Source organism: Lucilia sericata, unplaced genomic scaffold, assembly GCF_015586225.1.
Source record: "Lucilia sericata isolate MDLA Ls3-8-SP2 unplaced genomic scaffold, ASM1558622v1 Contig000025F_arrow, whole genome shotgun sequence".
Taxonomy (NCBI): domain Eukaryota; kingdom Metazoa; phylum Arthropoda; class Insecta; order Diptera; family Calliphoridae; genus Lucilia; species Lucilia sericata.
In genome coordinates, this window is record NW_023994063.1 from 527,240 (window position 1) to 553,592 (window position 26,353).

The 26,353-nt window shown below is 30.0% G+C and overlaps 1 protein-coding gene across 9 annotated transcripts in view; it reads right to left on the reverse strand.

Moving 5' to 3' along the window:
• LOC119609783 overlaps positions 1-20,492 on the reverse strand; it is a 57,969-nt gene extending 37,477 nt beyond the window's left edge. For 2 of the 9 annotated variants that reach the window (XM_037964709.1, XM_037964699.1), the window contains exon 1: positions 19,986-20,489. In XM_037964709.1, the coding sequence (XP_037820637.1) occupies positions 19,986-20,381 (396 nt within the window). In that variant the 5' untranslated portion in view covers positions 20,382-20,489. Of the gene's footprint in view, positions 1-971; positions 1,383-19,985 lie in introns of those variants that run through there. The other 7 variants (XM_037964718.1, XM_037964727.1, XM_037964769.1 and 4 more) reach the window with 7 other exon arrangements.
• Positions 20,493-26,353: the final 5,861 nt, after the last annotated feature.

Genomic DNA, 26,353 nt, shown 5'->3' on the forward strand with positions numbered 1-26,353 from the left:
CCCGAGAGAAAAGCCTATTTTCGACCCACCCTATTATACATAATTTATTATTTAGAAAAAAGTTGCAATAAATACAATAAAGTTGCTTTTATACCCAACATCAAAAAAAGATGATTTCGTCATTCCGTTTGTAACACATATTATTGGATTCTACCCCTGCTAAAAATAAATAAAAAACTAATAATATTATTAAAATTACGATGTCGTCATCAAAATGTTTTTTTACAAATCATTGCTTAATATACATCACGTAAATTGAGAATATTATTTTCGAGTCCATAGAAAGTTATCAAGAATCGTCAACCCTTTTAAAAGCGGGGTCAAAATCAGATGTGTGTATATTTGATATTCTTCTTATAATACTAAGCATAATGTCGTGTATGTGAAAATAATGTTACATTTGTATTTTTGTAAGGTGAGCGATTGTGACGACACGATTGCAGTAGAATCTAAGGTCTAGTTCTGGCAATCTGAAGAACATTTTTGTGATAAACCTTGGCTGAATCGTAGTTTATTCAAATATGTTGTATTTGATTTTAGTAAAACAGTACTTACCGCACTATTGAAATTACGGATTTCTTGATTATTTTTTTAAGTGTACTACATCAAATCCAAAAAATTCACCTAGGCCACTATCATACAGTGATTTGAATTATATCCTAAGAATTTTCCAATCAGTGATCGTGAGGGATTTTATATCCCAAGATAGAGTTTCACTATCCTCTGGACATGCTTAACATTTGTCTGTATGTCCACTTAGAATAAGGATTTGCTCATTCTGAGAAAACCACTAGTCCTACTCTCGTTAGAGTTACCCCTTGGTGGGTTCTTGGTGGTTCTATCCACAGTTTCATTATTCCAAGTGATCTTATGAGATTATCTCACCCGTAAGGCTAAGATTAATTTCCTCGATAATCGGTAGCGAGCTCTTATTCCCTAGTTGCCCAAAACAAATATGATGCAAAGCTTACCTCTGGGTGAGTGTTAGGATAATGATCAGGCAAAATTAGTATAAATTATTAAAAAAGCTTTTTTCATTCATTGGCTTACGGCTAAGATAACTTTTGTATGAAAAAGTTAAAAAAAAATAACTAGACATTGAGTAATTGGGGGTTAAAGTCACATCCAGTTTAAAATTTTTATTGTTTATATTTAAAGCAATGTCATTTGATTGCGAACAGAACTTTTCGGCAAGTCGTTTTACGTACTATGTATATATCTACATCTTTTTGATTGACTATTTTCAAATTAATATTAATAAAATTTTATTGATAACCAACATTAATTACACAAACGAAAAAAAAACACAAAATAATTTTAACATAACTTATTTCAAACTTTTTAACTAAACTTTTTACTTTGGTTTTTTTCAAACAGCTGATTTTGATTTCAGTGTTACCGTTTAGTAGTTTGTTATCTAAATAAGTTATTATTATTGATATACATATGTACATTAGAGATATAACTATTGACATATTTTGCAAATATGCCAGTTGGAATCGAGCATTAAAATGGATGTAAAATTTTATATCTGCAAAAACATCAAAAAGTCTTTCCCCTAATATACATATGTATGTATAAAGACATTTTGTCACATCATATCGGTGGAAATACCTGTACATATTTAAAATAAAGAAATTAAAAACTTGAACAAAAAATTTGGTTTATATTTGAAATTGGTGTTGGTGCGTGGTGTTTTTGATTCCGAATGACATAAATTATTATCACAACTTATACAACATTGGCCATCAAATGGTGGTATGACAGAAATTTCGACAAATTACCCAGCAAAAAAAGAACTTCCAAAGAAGCGAAAAAAGGTAGAATTTACTCCATGGAAGTACTGAAAAAGACCTGAAGAAGTGATGATTTTAAAACAGGCTTGTCATAGGAGGGATGTCCTTTTTATTTAATTCCAAATTCACTACTTCTGAAGTCATTCTCAAGAAGTAATTTTAATGCTCTTTTTTGGAAGTTATTCAAAAGTGAAATTGTAGTATTATAGAATACAACTAATTTAACTTAAATAATACATATTAACATTAATTAGGGTAATAGAAACATTTAATACAAAAGCCCAAATATAACATTTTTTATACCCTCCACCACCATCAGTGGTGATAGAGAGTATATATAACTTTGTCATTCCGTGTGTAACACCAAGAAATATTCATCTGAGTATATATTCTTGATCCTTATGAAATTATGAAATTCTGAGTCGATTTAGCTATGTCCGCCTGTCCGTCCGTCTGTCTGTCTGTGTAAAACACGCTCACGTTAAAACGAAGCAATAGAAATTCACCCAAAGCATTCTTTATTATCCGGTACAGTTTGGTATTGAAAATAGGTAAAATCGGTTCACGACATAAAAAGTTATGAGTAAAAATTTCAGACTACCTCGAAAAAAATAAAGTTTTTTTCCCCAATTCTTAAGTAGTTTTCTCAGAAACTACCAAAGGTATTTCAATCAATTTTGTAACACATTATTTTTGTGCCAGGGATCAAGTATGTTCAAACTCATAACAATTGATCCAATATTTCCTATAGCCCCCATTCAAAGGTGTATATTCACGCAAATTAGTTTATCGTTAATAACTCCCTCAAATATATCGGCATCAGCACAAAATTTTGTACATACAAATATAATATGAATAGAAATCATACTAGCAACGTAGACCTCAGTCGATCCACAATTGGTCATAGCTCCCATATAAGGTCCACTTCCAAAAGTCACCTAAACGCACATATTTAATTGTCAAATAAAGGTATCTTGATAAAATTCGACACAAATATATTTCGTCCATATATGAATCACTCTACGAAATTTTTTTCGGATAGGACCATAATTGGTCATAGCTCCCATATAATGTCCACTTCCGAAAATCACTTAAACGCATATATTTCATTGATAAATAAAGCTATCGGTATAAAATTCAACTTGAATATGTTTTGTGTACATATAAATCATTCTACTGATTTTTCCCCGGATCGGTACATTATTGGCCATAGCTCTCATATAAGGCCCTCTTCCGAAAATCATTTAAACTCACATCTTTCATTGTCAAATAAAGCTATCTTGATAAAATTCGACACAAATATGTTTTGTGTACATACATACATTTGTATGAATCACTCTACCAAATTTTTCTGGAGTGGCCCGTAATTGGTCATAGCTCCTATATAAAGTCCACTTCCGAAAATCACTTAAACGCACATATTTCATTAATTAATAAATCTATTGGAGTAATATTCGACTTGAATTTTTTTTTTGCATATAAATCATTATACGAATTTTTTCCTGATCGGTCCATAATTGGTCGCAACTACAATATAAGGATAATTTCCGAAAATTACTTAAACGCACATTAACAATAAAAGTCATCGGAATAAAATACGGAATTTTATTTCTGAAAATCACTTAATACCACTTAATTCATTATTAAATGATTATATCTAGATAAAATTCGACATGAGTACGTTTGCGTATAGATAAATCAATAATCAAAATTAGTTCCACATATAATATTCCTCACGAACACTGATTGGAAAATTCTTAGGAATTACTTCCAGGAAACTGAGTTTCTGAACATCGGACGATAATACATTTAGTGAATACTATATAAGGTTTTTGTTTTTACCAACAACAATTTTTTTTCTTAAGATACAATAATAAATATAATTCAAATAACAAAACTTAAAATTTATAATGGAACTTAATTTTCGTCCGATAACTGACATATATTTTTTATGCATACCCGGGTATGTTAAGTATTGATGTACGAGGTAAAAGTAGAAAATCGGTCATAAATTTGTTTTAAAAACATACTTCCAACTAGTTTTAGGTAAATTTATAGAAAACATTACTCTGACAGAATACTCCAAATTTCAAGTTGATACGATATATTTATAGATCTCGAAATACATTACTTTGAAAATAAACAAGTAAGTATATTCGGCTGTGCCGAATCTTATATACCCTTCACCATGATGTGTTAAAAAACAGTCAGTACAAATTTTATTACAAAAAATCAAAAAATACCTATTGTAAAACGGTTAGGTACCAAAAAGCCCCCTTTTATGGGTTATCACTTAATCCGGGATCTACATGCATAATTTAATATTTCTAGGTTCAATATTATAGAAAATTCAAAAAGTACCCATTGAAGAACGATAAAGTACCAAAAAGTACCCTTTTATAGGTTCTCACATGATTTTCATTGAAGAACGAAAAAATACCAAAATATCTCACTTAATCCAGGCCCTACATACTTAATTTCACGTTTCTAGGGTCAATATTATAGGAAAGTCAAAATGTACCTTTTAAAAAAGTCCTCTTTTATAGATTCTCACCTAATCCGGGCCCTAAATGCAAAATTTCATGTTTCTAGATTCAATATTAGCTCTTCATATTTAATTTCATGTTTCTAGGTTCAATATTATAGAAAATTCAAAAAGTACCTTTTGTAAAACGAAAAAGTACCAAAAGTCCCCTTTTATGTGTTTTCATCTAATCCGGGCTCTACATACTTAATTTCATGTTTCTGGGTTCAGTATTATAAAAAAATTCAAAAAGTACCTTTTGTAAAACGAAAATGTACCAAAAAGTCCCTTATATGTGTCCTCACCTAATCCAGACCCTACATACTTAATTCCATGTTTCTGGGTTCAATATTATAGGAAATTCAGAAACTACCTTTTGAAGAACGCAAAAGTAGCAAAATGTCCTCTTTTATAGGTTCTCACCTAATACGGGCCCTATATACTTAATTTTATGTCTCTAGGTTCAATATTATAGAAAATTCTAAAAGTACCTTTTCAAGAACTAAAAAGTACCAAAAATCCTTATTATAGGTTGTCACTAACTCCGGGCCCTACATGCTTAATTTCATGTTCCTAGGTTCAATATTATAGAAAATTCAAAAAGTACCTCTTTTATGTGTTCGCACCTAATCAGGTCTCTACATGATTAATTTCACATTTCTAGGTTCAATATTATAGAAAATTTAAAAAGTACTTTTTGAAGAACGAAAAAGTACCAAAAAAATTCCCTTTTGTGTTCGCACCTAATCGGGGCTCTACATACTTTTTTTACATACTGCTTCGTTCGTATAGTGACGTCATGCTAAGCTTTGTTTTTATAAACAAAAAAAAATATGGTTATGTGTTTTGTTGTTGTAGTTTACAGTTTCTGTCTGAGCATGAATAAAAAATCTAAATTTTTTATGAAATTTTCAGAGGTTGTCTCGGATTTTTGCTCAAATCTCCGTTATTTATGGACGGATTTTGCTGATTTTGAATAGCCATCTTCTCGAAAGCATGTCTAAAAGAATTATTGAAGATTCGAATCTCGTCGATATCTGTGGTCCTCTAAAAGCTGTTTTCTTGATGATAGATCCCATCTTGGTGTATTGCAATCCGGGGGTATAGAGGTGCTACCAGTACCTCTTGTCTGCCGGGACTATAAACTGGTGATGTCACTTCACTCCTCGGCTTGTCGTTGGTATGATTTGATATGGGGTCTAACCATGAGATAGGCCAACACGGCAGGTACTCACGTAAAGCACTTCGACTTCAGTACCCTTCTCACGAAGATGACATGACCCAAAGAATTGTTATAAAAATAGTTTAGATTTTTAGAACAAGTGTAAATCAATGAAATACTATTATGAGATGTTTAATCAATATCATTAAAAAATATAAAATATGTAATTGATGAAATGACTCAAGAATTATTAGAAAAAACGCACTGAGTGTTCTTTCAAAACTGTCAAAGGGGAGCGACTTGTATCCAAGGAAACCATTGAACTCCTCAAAAAATTTAAACCTCTAAACAGACCTTAGGTTGCTTGGAACCAATATAAAGTGAACTCTATTGTGGCTATAGTGGTATACGGTAATGCCCACATACTTAGAGTGGCTAGAATGGTACTTAGTGTTAGCTTTATTAAATATGAACCAATATTTTACAATTCTAAACAAAATTCGGTCAGTACTCCCGAAAAAGAAGGGGTTTCCGTGAAGTAGTTTTTGTTTATCAATACAAAACGACCAAATAACCAGATTATTTTGTTATAATATGTAGTTTTATACCCCACGAAAGATTTTAATAGTTATTTTCTGAATGGGACCTTATATGCGGGAAGGATCAATTATGAACCAAACACATACAGTTTTGTACAGAACTTGTTTATGTCGAATTTCATCGCTATAGTCGTATTTTTAAATAAGGAAAACTCGTATTTTAATAAGCAAAACTCTTTGCTGAATGGAGCCCCATATAGTGGCTATTGTCAGTTATATATTAATCTTCATTAAGTATTAAATTTTTTATGTCGATTTCCATCGCTGAACTCGAAATTTTCTGAATCCTTATCATCAGATTAACTGAAGAGGTCCTTATATGAGGGGTAGGGTGAATTATTGACCGTTTTTATAAAATTGTTTAGATTTTGGTTCATATAAAACATGTTTACATCGAATATTATCGCTTTACTAGCATTGCATGCCAGTAATTAGCCTTAAAGTAAAAAAAAAAATTTACCAGCAATGATCGGTAAAATAATTTTCTTATATGGGGGGTAGGGTCATTTAGGGTCCGATCTACATAAAATTTGGTAGAAAGGTTGTGACTCATATGAAACTTATTTATGTTGAATTTTAACGCTATACTCGTACTTCTAAAACAGATATGCCCATTAAAGCTGTTTTTCGGGGATCCACTTGTATGGGAGCTATCCAAAAACGTGGACCGATATTGCCCATTTTCAATACCAAATAAACCTGACATATAGAAAATATTTGTGGAACTTCAACCCTCTAGCTCATTCCGTTCGGACTCTATCGTGCTTTCAACAGACAGACGGATGGACATGGCTAGGTCGTCTTAGAATTTAATAAGGACCCAGAATATATATACTTTTGTGGGTCTATGACCAATATTTCGATGTGTTACAAACGGAATCTATATACCCTCATATTTTTTGATGGTGGGTATAAAAATTGTAAAAGTTATTACAAATTCCTACGATCATTTAGTGTCACAAAACACTTACATGGGAAATATTAAAAATAAAGTTTAAAAAATTTTGGAAATATTCTAATAAAATCATGTCATTGCGTTAAATATATTCGTATTAACTTAAATGTCATTTTTTATCCTCATTAGGTAGAGGGGTATAGTCACAAATGGGAAACCCTTCAGACGGCCGTTTCAAAATTTTAGCAATTTTGTTAAGTAAATTTTAAAATGTTAATAAAATATCCATGTGACTTATAGGCAATAAAGAAAGGAATTAAATTAGGTCGATATCTCTCACATTTTAGCGGTACCTGTGATTTGAATTTTGAGGACTTCGCAGAAATTTTTTTTTAAATTTTGAAAAACCGGCATTATTCTTTACTGTTATGTATTCTATATAATACTTTTAAAGAATGTATGTATTCAGGATGCATAATAGGAAACATACATATGAATTTTTAGTAAAAGTTAATGACCAAATTTTAAAAATTATACCTACTAAAAGCGACCTAAAAGGAAGAAATTAATAATTAAAGGATTGGAATGCCAAAAATCTTGCTATAGCGAACAGTATATGCAGGAAGTAGATGTTCAAAATCTAATTATAATGGGCGACGAACAACAAATGGAAATATTGTATATATTGTTTCTAATACTGAAATAAGGAAATAAAAAAAAAATAAAATAATAAATACAAATGGAAGAAAGTTTTTAACTTTTTGTAATAACTACGGCTTAGTGATTTTAAATGGATGAACGTTAAGTGATGATGAAGGAAATTTTACATTTATAAAAAACATTGGAAGCTCAGTAAACGATTTATGTAAAGTGTCAGTTGATGTAACTATTAAATCTTATGAAGGGTTTTGAAGTTGGAAGTCAAATTTGGTCAGATCGCCAACCAATAACTCTTTCTGTGGAGATAAATAACACTCAAAATACTAATAAAACTAGAAATCTCTTACCGATGCTGAAATGGCCACCGAAAAATGTGGATGTCATTAACAGAATTGTTGATGAAACTCTGACAACACTAAAATTACAAACGCCCTCAATTGATTTACAAGATCTTAGCAAAATACTATTTAAGTCATATAAAAAATAAGAAAATCAGTCAAAATATAAGCCAAACCCATCTGTAAACAAATAGTTTGACAATAAATGCTGAAAAGAAAGAGAAAATTCTATGAAATTATTGTTCCGAAAATCTCAAAACATTAACGATTAACTTACGAATTTTTTAAACATGCAAGTGAATATTTTCTAGAAGCACTGGCGATAGCATATAATCAAGTATAAAGAATTATCATGCTAAATGGAAATTTTTCTTGGCAGTGTATATGTAGATCGATACAGAGTTATGGGGCACATATTTCACATTTGAGCATAGAACGAAATAAAATAACAAGGAACGATAACTGCATAAATATTATTGAGACTATGAAGACCATTCATCATGATCACGTATTAAAAGCAACTAATAGCCAACAAAGTATCTACAAGTTTTTGAAGTTGCACAAAGGTCAAAGTTATTGTGATGAAGCCTACAGTCAGGAGCAAATAAGTTATATACAAGATATACAAATAAGTTATATGCAAGAGCCGATCTACTGCCATTAAATGGAAATCAGTATAGAGAGGAAACTTGATGTTTCCTCTTATGCAATTTAAATGAAGTTGAAACAATTCGCCATTTGATTTCAAGGTGTCCCATATTTAACTATATTCGAATACAGTGTTAAAAATACATCAAAAATAGTTCAATTGGTTTTAAAAGATTTCACAAACCTTCATGTCGTTACCCTGTGTAATTTTGCTTCTACAAAAATTATTTGATATACCGATCAATGCATTTTGTAATATATTTGGATAGGATTGTCTACCCAGTATTTAAAAAAAACCTAATCAGGATTTAAATTTGAATAACTTAAAACGGACGATACATTAGTGGTATGCATCACTGGACCCCATTTTATGCCGCAGGGCCAAGATTTTTTAATTTTTTTGATAGGGTTATGTACAAAAATATATGTATATTTAGATATTTGAAAGAAAAATTTGTAAAACATTTTTTAATAAAAATGCCCTAAACTATATGTATATGGCACTTTCATCATAATAAGGGTTAGAGGGTACAAAGCCCATAAAGTGCAATCCTGGCTGATATAAAACGTTCCCCACATCATGGAAATATCACATCATAGTCCTGACATAATTCCTACGATGAAATTATCGAATTCTATAAATAAACGGATTACAAACATATGTTTTTCATCTAAATTATGTGAAATAGTGTCAATTTTCAAATAACGAATAAACCGAATAACAAATTGAGGGTCATGGTGTGGGGGGTGAAAAATTACCATGATAGCTTAAAGTACTACGTTAGAGTATTAAAACCCACAAACCGTTCGGCATTGGTATATCAAACTTTTATGTTATCGGTCATAGAGAGTTGTGCTTTTTAACACAATTTTGCGAGGAATATTTTAAAATTTTCAAATAAACCATGTTTTTAGTATTTAAATGTGTATATTCAAACTTTCCGCATTTAACTTATATGTACACAGTAAACAGTAAATTTTGCAGAAAAATTTTTAATTTGGCCATTTAGTTAGCCGTTTAAATACCATTTTTTCGATTTTCCAAACATTATACTTTTATTCAAAAACCGCGAAAATTTCGGAATGGATGTTCATGATTGACTTATTATTCAATGGCTATCGAAGAAGATTCCATGTGATACCCCATCATTAATAGTTTCTATTACCCACAATGAACTTTCAATTAGCGATAGCATAAAATATTGTCCTAGCAGCGAAATATGCTTCGGGTTTGAATACACTAATGGCATACTTTCAATTAGTGAATTAATTTTTTGTCCCCATAGTGTAATTTTTAATTAACCGATTTGAATTGATATATATGTATGTACAATTCAATTGTCCAATTCACAATCGATGTCGTATCGTTGTACGTCGTACAAAATGTTCATAGAAAATTTTTTGAAAAAAAATAAAAAAAAAATACGACATTCTACGATACAACCGTTCAACACTAATTTTGAATTGGACAAATATGTATTTTGATAGTAAATTTTCTTCTTTTATTTATTCCTGAATTACACAGGCTAACGAAATGAAGGTTTGTAAAAACTTTTGAAACCAATTCTACTGATTTTAATGTATTTTTAGCTGCTAATTTGATATTTGTTTTTCTCCATCGCCTACAATTTTCTCACAAAATGCCATTGAATATTTAGTTCATATATTACGGACATTTTATGTAATTATTTATGTTTAAGGTTTAATTTCGATTTTTTATGTCATCATAAATACGGGTCTTCAGTAACTAAGAAACATTTACATATTTTTCCTATGTTTAATTTAAATAGTTGGAAACAAAATAATATTTCACTATGGTTCCAAGTAAATTTCCCAACATTGCATAGATTGAGTTTGAGAATTTCCCAATATTGCATAGCTTGAGTTTGAAATTCATTGTTTATGGGCTAACATTATTCGATTTTACTAAACCTGCAGATGTATGTTTCCAATTATCTGGAATTTTATATTCTGAATAGGATTTATATGAAATGCATTACAGTAAGGAATTAAGGAATTCGTAATAACCAGGGAAACCAAAATATGCAAATGCATGTTTTTTGTGGTGCGTCGTATGGACTCATGGATAAGATATGTTTAATGTTTCCAATTATCTGGAATTTTATATTCTGAATAGGATTTATATAAAATGCATTACAGTAAGGAATTATGTATAACCAGGGAAACCAAAATATGCAAATGCATGTTTTTTGTGGTGCGTCGTATGGACTCATGGATAAGATATTTACACCTTTCAGACCAATTTAAGAATTTTGGCATCGATATGTTAGAGCATATTTTTGCATATTTTACCCATAAGAGCATAATTTTGCATGATTTGACTTTTTTAGCATATTTAAGGCATATTTTCGAGATTTTAGAGCATATTTTACTCTTTTAGGGCATATTTTGATGTTTTCGCTTTTTTTCGTTTTTGTACATTTTCAAAACTTTATTTAAAAAAAAATAAAATTTTATTTTTTTATTTTTAATTTTTTAGCCTATTTTACAATTTTGAAAAAAAATTTCGTTTGTAGAACTTAAAAACTGCAAAAAATACATTACTCTCATGAAAACCAATGTTATAGTTTTTTGTTCAATTACTTTTGATTTCAAGAGACCAATCCATTTTTATAGTTTAAAAAACTAATTATTGGAATTTATGACAACACCGATTAAAATATCAGTTTAGAAGCTATGAATACAATTGGAAGAAATGTGTCAAACTTTGTCGTTTGAAATATGTTTTTTGGGGTCCAAATGGTTTCATGTTATTTATTGGTTATCTGAACGTAAAACGGAATTCTATTAAACTAGTTCTTCAAACTATGAGATGAATCAATTATAAAAAATCTTGTAGGATGAAATATGACACTAAACATTTATTATTTCATTGCAATTTCTGTCTTTTTGAGCTTTTCAATGTTAAAAAATAATGAAAAATTTTATTTTTAGAGCATATTTTTTAAATTTTAAGAGTATATTTTGAGTTTTTTACGGCATATTTAAAGCGCTTAAAACACTTTTTTTAGACCATGTTTTCGGTTTCCCTGGTAATAACTTTTACAATTTTTACCAATTTTTCTGTTTTATATATACAGTGGCGAGCAAAACTGGTTCAATATCAATCAAGTGTATGTTAAAAACCCAATAAAATCCAGAAAATATTAAAAAAAAAGTCAATGTATCCACTTTTGCACGTTTAAATTTAATTAACCTAGCAACATTAACCTAGTAAATTTAAAAATATAAGCACACCAGAAGTTAAGAAAGGTCGATCGTGCTTGCTTTCGGAGAGAGATGCCAGAACTATGGAGCGTTTATTGGCATCCAAACAGGTAAAAACACCAAAAACAGGGTCCTGTCGCCATAAATAAGCCCTTAAGTGAATGGGCAGCCCGGAGAGCTCTTCGTAGCATTGGCCTTATATCAGCCGTAAAGCAGTAAACACCAGCGTTATCAGAAAAAAATGTGAAGGATCGTCTTAAATTTTTCAAGAAGCACAAAAATTGGAGTGTTGATGACTGGAAAAGGGTTATATGGTCCGATGAAAGGAAGACTAATCGTTTTCAGTCTGATGGCAAGGAATATTACTAGCACCGCCCTTATGAAAGCTTAAAAAAGCACCAAGTCAAAGAAACGGTGAAACATGGTGGTGGTAGTCTGATGGTGTGGGCTTGTTTCACTTGATAGAATCTCGGTTCATTAGTAAAATTAGATGCTATAATGAAAAAGGAAGATTATTTGAGCATTAATATCAGAAACTATAAATTAAGTAGGAAAAATTTTTGCAAAACACATTTTCACCTTCCGAGTCATGGCACCACCAGTAAACGCAGTCTTATCGCCTCAAATTTTTCCATACTGCATTTTTATAACTTATAAATTGTTTTGTTTTATTTCTATTATTCTTCTAATTTTATAGGACATTATTCAAATAGATAGTGTTTTCGATTTTTTTACTTTGGTGTTAAATTGTTCCTTAAAAGTGCCTTAAACGGTTAATTTTGCTTTTCTCTCTACTGTTTTACTATTTTAAATACTGAACTTTATAAGATAATCAAGTCTGTTTTATTATGTAAATATGGCCGACAAATAAATAATATTTCGATATGGTACACTAAGAATTACATCGCAGATACAGCTAAACGTAAGAAATATTGATCTATTTTTTACCTATTTATTCCCTTATCTATTGTCCATAAATCCCCAAGAGATCTCCATATATCTCTTTTTTCTTCTCTTTTTCGGAGAATTTTTTACGTAATATCATATTTAATATGAAAGTTTTTGATGGATTAATTTTGTGGTTAGACTGCAAATCTTTTTGTTTATAGTCCCACTTGAATACCTAGTATGTATAAAAAATATGTTAATTGAATTAGTTTTAAGAAAACATGTATGATTAAAATTGAACTTGAACCCATGAGTTCCAAAAGTTCCAAAATTTGTTTAACAAAGTTTCAAAAAAACTGAAATTGGAGTTTTGAAACGGACGGCCATCAATCAAACTTTTTTGGCCATGGCTGAGAACAAGTTTGCGTTATCTTATAAGCACAAAAACTAATATATATTCGAGTAATTATACATATGTATATTTTAAGTAACAAAATGTTTTTTTTAATATGTATATCCTAAAAAAGGGCATTTTTTTTGTCACATTTCGAATTCATGTGCTGTGGGATACGTTAATGACATGGGGAATTTGCAATAACTTTCTAATAACTAATAATTTAATGGCAAAACTAAAAAAAATTTTTTCCCCTTGTTAATGCACCTATAAACATCAGAGAAGGTACCAGACGACTAGATCAAAAGTTGTAATCTTTTAAACCTTTTATAATCAGTTCGGGTCGTGTTTTATTTATCAAATTTAAACATAACGTATTTTTTTCAAATTAAAATTTATTTTTTATTTATAATGAAAAACCGGTTAACCGCCTTTTTCTGAATTTGAAAAATATCAACCGGTTTTTTTCAAATGTCAATTCGAAACCCGGTTTTTGGAAAATGTCGAATAATCGATCACCCTAATATTAATATATGCGTAAACATAAGTTTCGTTGGATTATTGAAACAAATTTTCAGTTTAACAGAAATACTCAATTTCAAGTAAACAATGTATTGTAAATAACATTTTGAATGTTGTAGAAAAAATCTCAATGATCTGAATGTTTAAATAACTAATAACACAGAGGGAAAAATAAATATACACGCCTGGTACCAAATTAACACCAAATTTTTCAATAACATCCATTGTCAAGTATATACATACATGCAACAACAACATGTAATGTAGACCACGCAACTTTGTCAACATTGCAACAATTCGTTATCGCAATCTAAACTATATGCACATCCGTTATCTAAAAGTTAACAAACGTGGTAAGCTCAAAATGCGTTGCCAATAGTAAGCTTACCACGTTTGTTAACATTTAGACAACGTATGTGAATAAAGTTTAGATTGCGACAACGAATTGTTTTCAGCTTACATTTTAAAATTACTCCTATAATTGGTATTCTCTTATTTCCTGCTTCTCAGTAAGGCTTAATAGTAAGCGAATACAGATGCAGTTAGGTCCCTTTTTAGCTTCTTAAAGTCTAAAAATTATTTTACTGTGATACTATGTACGTAGAGTAGGGTGTCCCGAGGACCACTTTTTAGGACGAATACCTCAAAAACGATGCGTTTCAATGTACAAAACACGAGAAAAATAAAAAACAATTTTTTGAAAAGGTCCACAGTTCCCTAACTGCGATTGAAAATCTTGATCTCAGTACAATGTGTTCAAAAAAATTATTGAGGTAGCAATAGATTAAAACAAAATAAAAATTCGACAGCCAAAGATAAAGTAACATATAAACATACAATAAACGGATCAGTATACTAAAGGCATTATTCTAAAGACACAAGTAGATCCAGCCGCATTGCAAAATCGTTTCAATTTCAAGGCCTGTAGATGGTCTGCCGTTGAAAGCCTATTGGAAGGTCTTCCGTTGAAGGCTTTTTAAATGATCTTCATTCGAAGGATTTGTAAAATGTCCTCATAAGAAATTTGATATATGTGAATGAATCTATAAAAAGAAATGAGTATCGTACCTTTATAATATGTAAATATGTCTTTAGAAGACCCAAGAATCGAAGTCCTAGCATTTTTTCCCGCTGCTTGTGCCTTTTGTTCAGAATGTCGTATTTTTTTATTTTTCGTGTTTTAATAAAATTTTTATTTTCTATGCTACCAAAATTGCTACTTCATTTAGGTAGCAGTTGCTACTAAACTTTTGATAGTTGAAAAATATAATTTAACTTATTGGTACTTTAGGGAAATATTTACTGCTACTATTTGAAGTATTCAACTGCTACATTTAAACATTTTAGACTGTACTACTGCTATTCAAATTTTTATTTTTTGCTACTTCTATAACTACTGCTACCAAAATCTAAAGGTAGCAGTAGTAATAATAAATGCTTTACTACTAGCTTTGGAACATTACTACTGCTACTTGTACACAGAGGCAAAAATACATATACACGCCTGGTACCAAATTGACACAAAATTTTTCAATAACTGGATACATATCAACCAAGTTTATGTTAAAAACCCAATAAAATCCAGAAAATATTAAAAAAAAAAATTAGATATTTGTTTTAAAATAAGCAATAGAAGAATAAGAAAATAAAACAATAGAAAATTTGCGAATATCATGAATTCCATGAGAAATCAAATAAGAATTGACCGATTTTTATGGCGATTGTAATTTGTTCGAAAACTACAAAAAATCAAAAAGGTATAAAACTTTGAACCTTTATATCTTTATGAGTTCATATCGGATTTTGTTGATTTAGAACCCAATCTATTACTGTGGATGAGCTCTTTCATTCTAATATAATGTTTATATATTAAAAAGTTTAAGATTATTTATGGAAATGCACTTTTTGAATGCATTTTTGAAATCGTTCTCCCTATTTAAAATTTTTTAAAAGTGCATAAGTCGATTATTTGAAGCTTTTTATGCAAAATATAAAAAATATTTTGTTGTGACGTTCATTACATCTATTTTTGCCGATTTTTTTAAACGTTTTATATTGAAAAATTTTTAAATTTTATTTATATTTTATGCATTTAACAGAATTTAAAACTGCTTAAAATACATTACTGATCACAATTGGGATGCAAACATTCAAATTCAATTACAACTAATGTACACTTTCATAAAAATGCATTTCTAAATAATATTTGTTAAGATAAATGCATTTTTATTGCAAATGCATATTGGGTGCATTTTCTACATTTTACTCCATGTTTAACTTATCTTTTAAGTGCATTATTGATAAATTCATTTGAACTAACTTTAACTAATAAATAATAATTTTCAAAATATCGCGAAAAATTATGATTGCATATTCGTTTAATAAAAAAAATCTTATACAATATAGAAAATAGCAAGATTTGATTTATGATATTTTAAAATACTTTCAACAGGGAGAACAATTTGTAAAACGCACCCAAGGTGCACTTGCATCAAAAATTTTTATGAAAGTGTACATTAGTGGTAATCGAATTTAAATATTTGCATTCCAATTCTGATCAGTAATGTATTTTAAGTAGTTTTAAAATCTGTTAATTTCTTAAAATATCAATAAAATTTAAAACTTTTCCAATATAAAACATTTTAAAAAATCGAAAAAATGGATGTAATGGATGTCACAAAAAAATATTTTTATATATTACATAAAAAGCTTCAAATAATCGACTTATGCACTTTCAAAAAATTTTAAATAGGGAGAACGATTTCAAAAATGCATTCAAAAAGTGCATTTCCATAAATAATGCACTATCTTAAACTATATAAAAATTATATTAGAATGAAAGAGCTCATCCACAGTAATAGATTGGATTCTAAATCAACAAAATCCGATATGAACTCATAAAGATATAAAGGTTCAAAGTTTTATACCTTTTTTATTTTTTGTAGTTTTCGAACAAATTAAAATCGCCATAAAAATCGCGTTTCTTGAACTTTTTGAAAATAAACAACAGAGTTGTTTTATTTTCTACTTCAAGAACATATATTGATAATATGAAGGAATTTGGAAGACATGAGGTGAAAAATTGTCAGTTTTTCTGTGTTCATGGAGGTGGTAGTCTGATGGTGTGGGCTTGTTTCACTTGGTAGATTCTCGGTTCTTTAGTAAAATTAGATGCTATAATGAAAAGGGAGGATTATTTGAGCATTTTCAATCCAATATTACAGATTTTGTGGAAGAATGTGCATATCCAGAGTCGAGGTTATACTCCAACAGAATGGGGATTCGAAGCATACAGCAAAAATCTAAAGAATTGGCTTTCAGCGCAGAATTTTCAAACGATGCAATGGCCAACTCAATGCCTGGAAATCAATCCAATTGAAAATTTATGGGCTTTGTTAAAAAAAACGTCTTGCGCAATTCGAGAGTGCACCAGTGCCATAAAAGCAAAAGGACTTTGCACAAAATATTAAAAATCAAGATTTTATTAAAACGTGCAACACTGGATACTTCGACTGTTTTAATATTTATAATAAAGTTTTATAGATTAATATTTAATTATCATGAATTAAATTTTGTTTTCTTTTTATATTGTTTTACTGAATATTTTAAATTGAAAACTTAATTATTTTTCCTTTATATTATGGGTTTTATGGCATTTTTAAGTCTTATTGGATAAATATTGGATAATATAAAATCCGATATGAACTCATAAAGATATAAAGGTTCAAAGTTTTATACCTTTTTGATTTTTTGTAGTTTTCGAACAAATTAAAATCGCCATAAAAATCGCGTTTCTTAAAATGTTTAAGAATTTAACGTTGATATGTCTTATGTGTTACAAAAAATTAAAGAAATCTGAAGACCATCGGTCAATTCTTATTTGATTTCTCATGGAATTCATGATATTCGAAAATTTTCTATTGTTTTATTTTCTTATTCTTCTATTGCTTATTTTAAAACAAATATCTAATTTTTTTTAATATTTTCTGGATTTTATTGGGTTTTTAACATAAACTTGGTTGATATGTATCCAGATATGCTCGCCACTGTATATACTTGACAATGGATATGTATTTTTGCCTCTGTGTACAAGTAGCAGTAGTAATGTTCCAAAGCTAGTAGCAAAGCATTTATTATTACTACTGCTACCTTTAGATTTTTGTAGCAGTAGTTATAGAAGTAGCAAAAAATAAAAATTTTAATAGCAGTAGTACAGTCTAAAATGTTTAAATGTAGCAGTTGAATACTTCAAATAGTAGCAGTAAATATTTTCCTAAAGTACCAATAAATTAAATTATATTTTTCAACTATCAAAAGTTTGGTAGCAACTGCTACCTAAATGAAGTAGCAATTTTGGTAGCATAGAAAATAAAAATTTTATTAAAACACGAAAAATAAAAAAAATACGACATTCTGAACAAAAGGCACAAGCAGCGGGAAAAAATGTTAGGACTTCGATTCTTGGGTCTTCTAAAGACATATTTACATATTATAAAGGTACGATACTCATTTCTCATTGCCTTTTCACAAGAAATATTCCAGGAGGACTTTTTAATAGATTCATTCACATATATCAAATTTCTTATGAGGACATTTTACAAATCCTTCGAATGAAGATCATTTTGCAATGCGGCTGGATCTACTTGTGTCTTTAGAATAATGCCTTTAGTATACTGATCCTTTTATTGTATGTTTATATGTTACTTTATCTTTGGCTGTCGAATTTTTTTGTTTTATTCTATTGCTACCTCAATAATTTGGTATCAATAGAACGATCAACTAGTAGCAACGATTTCTATTGCTACTCTATTGCAGAAAAATTTTTGTGAACATATTGTACTGAGATCAAGATTTTCAATCGCAGTTAGGGAACTGTGGACCTTTTCAAAAAAATGTTTTTTATTTTTCTCGTGTTTTGTACATTGAAACGCATCGTTTTTGAGGTATTCGTCCTAAAAAGTGGTCCTCGGGACACCCTACTGTACGTACATAGTATCCCAGTAAAATAATTTTTAGACTTTAAGAAGCTAAAAAGGGACCTAACTGCATCTGTATTCGCTTACTATTAAGCCTTACTTAGAAGCAGGAAATAAGAGAATACCATTGATAGGAGTAATTTTAAAATGTAAGCTGAAAAAAATTAAAAGCTTACTACTATCCCTTACAGAGAAGCAGGTTGTACGTGAAGTATTTAAATAATATTTAAGCTTACTCTTGTCCCTTACAAGGAAGCAGGTTGTATTGCAAAGACTATTGATATCGGCAGTTTTACCGAGTCTTTTCCGACAAAAAACACATTTTAAATTACATAATCTAAAATGTTTAGTCATCGAGTTGCATAAGTTGTGAATAAAAGTGTAAAAAAAATCTTATATAGAAAATATAAAAAGATTTTATATAAATATAAATCTATAAAGTGATTTAATTAATTAATACATTTTCAATGTAAGAAATATCTTTTTTAAAATTTATTAAAGTGTGTGTTTATTATAGTGTATGAACAGAATTTAAATAATTTTTTGTACGAAATATTTTCAATTATTTGCTTTTGGTTTTTCTTGTTTCTGTTTTTTAATACTTCTGCTTTTGTCCATGTACAGTTTGTGTTGTTTTGTTTATGTTTTGTTGTTGTTAAATAATATGCCGAAAGTGGTTGGAAAAAGATAATTTTATAAATTAAAAAGAAAAGAGGCAAATAAAAATGTATTTAATCTCTTGAAGGCAACAGAAAATAGTCCCGAAGAAATTATAAATATCGAAATTGTTTCTAATTTTGAGAATTCAGAAGTAGATGTAATAGCTGATGATAAAAACGGGACATTAAGAGAATATATAAGGGAATGGTATATAAAATATCGCCCATCTGTGGCAAGTACATCAGCCATTTTACATATTTTAAATAGTGTACATTCAGAAATACCATTGAGTGTAGAATCCCATGAAGAAAGGGTTTCATATAAGCAATACTGTAATAGCTTCACATCAGCTATGAATTCACGTCTTCTGGAAAAGCATTAGGGAAGAGCTTTTTGTAAACAATGAAAGAAGTAATGCCATAGAAACATGAAATAAGTGCTTAATTATAGCTGTTACTCAAAGCTGAATGTAATGAGTGAAAACACGCTTCATTTTTTAAAAAGTAATGCTTCCAAGTGGGAATTCGCTATATAAAAATCATGCCTTATCGAAGCAGGTTTGTAAGGGAGAAAATAGCTTCGTTCCCTTACAAACCTGCTTGCATATAAGCTTCAATTTTTACTGGAATATTATTGTAGAACCTATCAAAAAATTCCAAAAAAAACGCATTAAAAACATTACATGTTCGTTTTACCATAATTTCTGTAATACTATCTGCTAACATTGAAGAACCAGCAGCTACTTGTTGATAAATTGATCCAAATCTTGAGGAAGAGGCTCGACTTATATTATCGTGACATTCATGTCTTCCTGTTAGTGATTCGGAAATGGCTCCGTAAATGCTAGCATCTCTATCATCTACAATATTATTATGATTGTCGGTAGAAATTGTTTTGTGTATGTTTCGTTGTTTTTCAATACTATTTTCTCGAGATATATTTCCTAAGTGCTTGGAATTTGTTTGTAAATTATTAAGAGAATCCTCTTGGTTTTCTCTAGCGGCACCTCTGTATAACAAAGGAAGATCTTGACGTTCGAGAACGTTTATTTGACCATCCCAATCTGTTAGAATAGCATTACTGCTTAACATTTTTTATTTCACTATTTTTTCTTTATTTAATATTATTTTTTATTATTTTATTATTAAATGTTAAATATTTTATATTTCAACTGAACCAATGGATATTGTGTGTAGCTTTAAGAAAATTAAAAACTGGATTGTGATTGTTTTGCTTTCTCTCTCATTTTAAAATTATACATGTACATATCATTAATTTACTATAAAACTGCCATATCTCATAATTCGGGGTTTTTCGGTACCACAAAATATTCGCCGTTTTTAAGTCTTTCTTATATTTCTGACTATTTTCAGAACTTTATATTATTTTTGATGTGTCGAAATTTAGTTTAAATTTAGATAAGAAACATATTAGCTTCTAATATTTAAATATTCAAATCCCATGATTTGTTTAAATGTTCTTTAAAAATTCAAAGCCGTTTTTCTAGATGCGATGTATATATTGAATTATGTCAGTCTTGCAGTAAATAAACGATATGTACGTGATAACCCTACAGTCTCTTATCAGTAAACGTCCGAAATTATAAACAATACAAATGCATCTACAACAAAATTTAATGAAGGGCTTGCTGAAACGACTTTATTGAAGGCGACATCGTAAGTACAACTTGGCTTATCAGACGTACTATATTCGGCAGTACTCGTACTGTGTTTTAGTTATTGTATTTTTAACGGCATAATCCTTAAAGAAGTACCTTTTTATACCCTACACCACTTTAGTGGTGTACAAAAGTCAGCACAAATCCAGGGTATATTGGATTTGTGCTGACACACAAATATATTCGTCCCATACCCACGAATTATACCAATGGGTTGATTATAGGGTGATCGACTCGGGTTTTCAACCGGTTTTTATGTTTTACCAGTGTCGGTTTTTTCTAAATGTTGATTTTTCGAATATCGAATAATCCGGTTTTTACACTCTTTAAAAACCGGTGTCGAATAATTTTATTTGCTTTGTATTCAAAGATTACTTAAATTAAATTTTGAAGTAAATAATAATACAGCCCGTCTAAATTTTAAAAATATAAGTTTCAGATTTTATCGAGGTTCAAAGTTCCTATTTTTTAGGATTTTTTCAACAAGCATTAAATATGACACCGTATATTTTCTAAACTATTGTCCAATTAAAGCCTGTCTTGTAGTTCGTCAAGATTTTATTTAAAATATTACACTTTTAACGTAAGGATGATAACATCAAACAACGTCCTTTAGTCAAGAATATTTCAAAAAAAGGTACCTTCCATTTTCTTTATTCCTTCACATAAGATTGCTTATAGTTTACTTATCAATATATACAAAATTCAGAATGGGAAAATGAGGGGATCTCAAGTAAACCAACTTTTAATAAAAAAATCCACATCATTTCCACACAATTTTCAAAATTTATACATAGTTTTATTTGTTGGTGAACACAAAAATAAATTTAAAAATTTGTAACAAAAATTAAATTGTTCATGAACAAAAAATTTAAATTTTTGAAATTTGTATGGACCTACCTACCAACTTCACTAGGTCTCGCAATTAGTGTATTGATTTTTTGGAATTTTGTCACACCGTGTAATCAATTATATTAATTTTCAAAAATAATCGTAATTTGTGATTATTAATTGGTAACAATTAAAATTAATCTAAAAATAATCAGAAATTAATTTAAATTAGAATATGATTATTTTCAAGGATTAATTTTGATTAATATCAATATTAGGCTTCATTTCAATAAAACTAAATGTTTTCCAATTTTGTGATATCATACCATTTTAGAAGGTTTTTGTATCAGTATTCTCATTGCTGTAATATTCCAATTCCTTTATCTGCGTATCTGCGTTTTTTTTCTCCAAAGCAGAAACTGAAGAATAGATTGGAAATCATGCTTTAATCATTGATTCTATAGGAAAAATCAGAAGAATGAGTTTAATTTCAAACTTTAAAAATGCTCCAAAAGTGCATTTAGAATTATCCAAAAATGCAATTTTTTCCAAAAAAAAATATTTTTTTGTTATGGGAATAATCCAAATATGCTTTTTGCCGAGAAAAATGGTGCAAAAATAAAAATTATATTATTAACTCTTTAGATGTGACGATTCTTTAATTTTTTAGATGTTAAACTTTACACTATTACTTTTTTTTAGTTTTTTATTTATGACCAATGTTGTTGACAATTTTCAGTTTTTAAGATTCCAATCTTAATTTATACATTTGTTACCAAATGTATAAATAAAAATCAAAATATTTTCATTTTCAATTTTTATTATTTACCCAACGTTTCGTTTGTTTGTTTCAAACTTCTCCAGGGGTTTCCCTTTTATCTTCGAATTCTAACGACAAAACATATAAATTCGTTTATTATAAATCATTGAAAACTTAAAATGTAACAGTTTAACTTACGAAATTCTATTGTTTACATTGTTTGTCAATTAACTTATTATTTTAAAAACTGGACTTCACGACACAGAAATTAATAAATAAATAATTAATCATTACAACACAAACATATACCGTAAGTCAAACTTAATACTAGTATCACAGAACTTCAACTGATTTAATAATTAAATATTGCAGCAGAATATTGCAGCTTTGTGTTATCCTTGTCCTCTTTCGTATTCATGGTATTGTGTATTTTTAGTTGTATTCTTAAGCTTTCAAGAGTGTATCGTTCGTTCTCTTTTTGTTCTCTGTCCAATATCTTTACATTATCAAAATCCATCTTATGATCACATTCCTTTACATGCAGAGATAATGCCGTCGATATTTTTCCTTTTTCAATATCTGTTTTGTGTTCATTAAATCTCGTCCCTAACATTCTCTTTGTCGTACCAATGTAAACCATGTTACAACTCTCCCTTTCATTACCGTCACATTTTATCTCATAGACCACATTATCATTCTTTAAGGCCCAAATAGACTACACAAGCGGCTTATCAAACATACTTTTTTCATTCGCACACACATTACACAAACATTGCTCGTACTAACACCGATTTTTTCACGTTTTTGTGGACTTTCAAAGATACAGATGTCAATTTTTCTTAGAAATGTAAATTTTTTGAAAAATTTTTTATTATTGAATATAAACCATACAAATGGTTTGACAAAAATTCAATATGTTTGTGTAAAAATCAAAATTTTTTAATTTTTGTACAAACAAACAGCAAGCATTTGTACAAACACGAAACACCCTCATACACTACACAATAGGCTTGCACAAACGTAAATTATTGGTATGTTTGTCAAGCCGCTTGTGTAGTCTATTTGGGCCTTTAGTTTGTCAATTTTTGTTTTGTTGTTTGTAAATAGCTGCCCAGTGTCATATTTGACTTGTAAGCTATTGTTGCTGTTTTCCCTGTGATCATGCTCTTCATTGTTTTTGTCTCTGTTAGTTTGGGAATAAATGGTACACTGTAAAAAACTTCTATCTCCTCCGTGTTCTGTTTTTTCTGCTGGTTTTTATTTTTCAGAACTTTGTTGATTAAATTGTCCGTCATATATGCTGGGTAACTATTCCCTGCAAGTATTTTCCTTATTCGGTTAATATTGGTTTCCCCGTATCTAACATCACTTATCTGTAATACTCTTTCCATTAGGTTCGTCGCTGTATTTATCTTCATTTTCAATGGTTGTGCAGAGTTGAAGTTAATCATTCTACCTGATGATGTGGGTTTTGTGTACCAATTTGTCCTTATTTTCCCATTATCCTTAATGATATGGTATTGACATATTCCTCTCACGTTCCATTGTGAATTGTATTCTACTGTGATACATGTTCATTGTTTTCAGTATCCTCTCTTCGTCCGATTTCCTTATAATCGCAAACAAATCATCCACGTATTTTGTGATAATCTTAATCCCTATATTATTCACTCTTAATTCGTCAATTACATCGTCAAGTAATGTGTCAAGTACAATATTAGCAATTGTTGGCGATAGCGGGTTTCCCATTGGCATACCATATGTTTGATGGTAAAATTTATTGTCAAAAGTGAAATAGTTGTTATCAGTTAAACAAAACTGAAGAATTTTCGAAAATGTTTGCCTTGGTATTGCCGTGTGCTCCTTAAGTGTTTTCCATTTGTCAAGTATATTTCTTATAGCCAAGTGAATCGGTATATTAGTGAATAATGATATCACGTCGAAGGAGACCATAATATCGTCATTTTCCAATGAGACGCTTTCTAGTTTTCGCCTTAATTCTAGTGAATTTTGTATATTGTATTTGGGAGATACAATGTTCCTCAAAATATTTCCAATATACTTCGAAAGACTGTAACACGGCACCTTCATGGATGCAGATATCGGTCGAAGTGGTATTCCATCTTTACAATATTACGAAAACTACGAAAGTTATAAGCCGCAAAATTTGCCATAATACAAGGTATATAAGGAGCATTAATTTGGTGGAATTTGGTTTTATTAAATTCGGAGGTGATGATGAAAAAGGCCATTGTTTGATGAGAAATTATTAACCCACAAGTTAACATTATTAATATCATAAATCCTAAGAGCGGGTTTTTGAGTTGGCAATCAAATGCCCCCTTCACACGAGCACACAAGTAATAGGATCTGTCAAAATTTGTGTAGAAGAGATCGAATGGGATCGTCTAAAGCCCCCTTCACACGAGCACACAAGTAATATGATCTGTCAAAATATTGTGTAGAAGAGATCGGATGGGATCGTCTAAACGCAATATGTAATGAAACCATCACACATTGAGAGAAAATACGGATGAAAAATTTGACAGTCTTATGGCTCTCTTCATTTTTTGAAATGATTCAAAAAACAAGCAAGTCGCATTAGATCAGGGATGTATTTTTATGTAAACACATACAAAAAAAGTGAAACAACTGTTTCCATCTTACTTTGTTATTGTTTTGTAGCAATCGTGTAAACACAAAAAATATAAATCATATGACTTTTATTCTCTTTTTTGTCATACGGATGGAATTTCATTTTATTTTTTCATTAGACTTGTCGTACGTAAAGTGTGATCGTTTGAAGCACAAAGTATACAGAGGTGTCACTTTTGACATTTAAAAAAGTCTAAAATCAGCTTTTGTTTGATTTTGAAATTGTTTGGTGAGAAGAGGTATATAAAATACAGCTAAAAAAAATTATTGAATTCGTTTTGTGCGAAAGAGAGGGAAATAGTTTTTTGCTCGTGACGCCTCTGTATACCCTGTGGTTTGAAGGGTCCTTTAATAATCAGTGCCACGTTTCTGTAACTCTCGCATCGAGAAGTTTCTCGCATGAAACAGTGAAATTGAAGAAAACCAATGTGAATTGAAACAAAATATCATTTCTCACATGCAACTGTATCTGTAAGAAAATTTTGTGAGAACTATCTGTCAGTTACGGGTGCTCCGTAACTGGATCAACTACATGCTAAGGAACAGATGGATAAGCTGCGAGATGTACGATATAACTATCAGGAAAAAGGTATTTCGCGGTATACCACAGGGTGGCATTTTGTCACCTTTACTCTGGGTCACCACGATTAATAGCCTCCTAAGGACCCTAACCGAGAAAGGACTTAGACCTGTCTGCTATGCAGACGATGTCGTAATACTTTTAAAGGGAAAGGATCCAAATTACTTGTGTAGAAGAGCTGAGGAGGCTCTGAATACGGCCTTGAGCTGGGCTCAACCGAGAGGCCTCAATGTTAACCCGGCGAAGACGGAAATCTGTCTTTTCACAAGAAAGACAAAAATTTCTACATATACTGAACCTTGCTTCTTGGGCAAGAAGATACCGGTGACAGACAAAGTTAAGTACTTAGGTGTAATACTTGACCGGAAATTAAAATGGAGACACCACATAGAGGATAGGATCAACAAGGCACATCGGTGCTGGGCGATATGTAGGAGAACCATAGGCATGAAATGGGGTCTTAGTCCTACTATGACAAATTGGCTTTATAAAAGTGTAATTAGACCAATTCTAGCTTATGCTTCAATAATCTGGTGGACTGCTTTGGACAAAAAGTGTA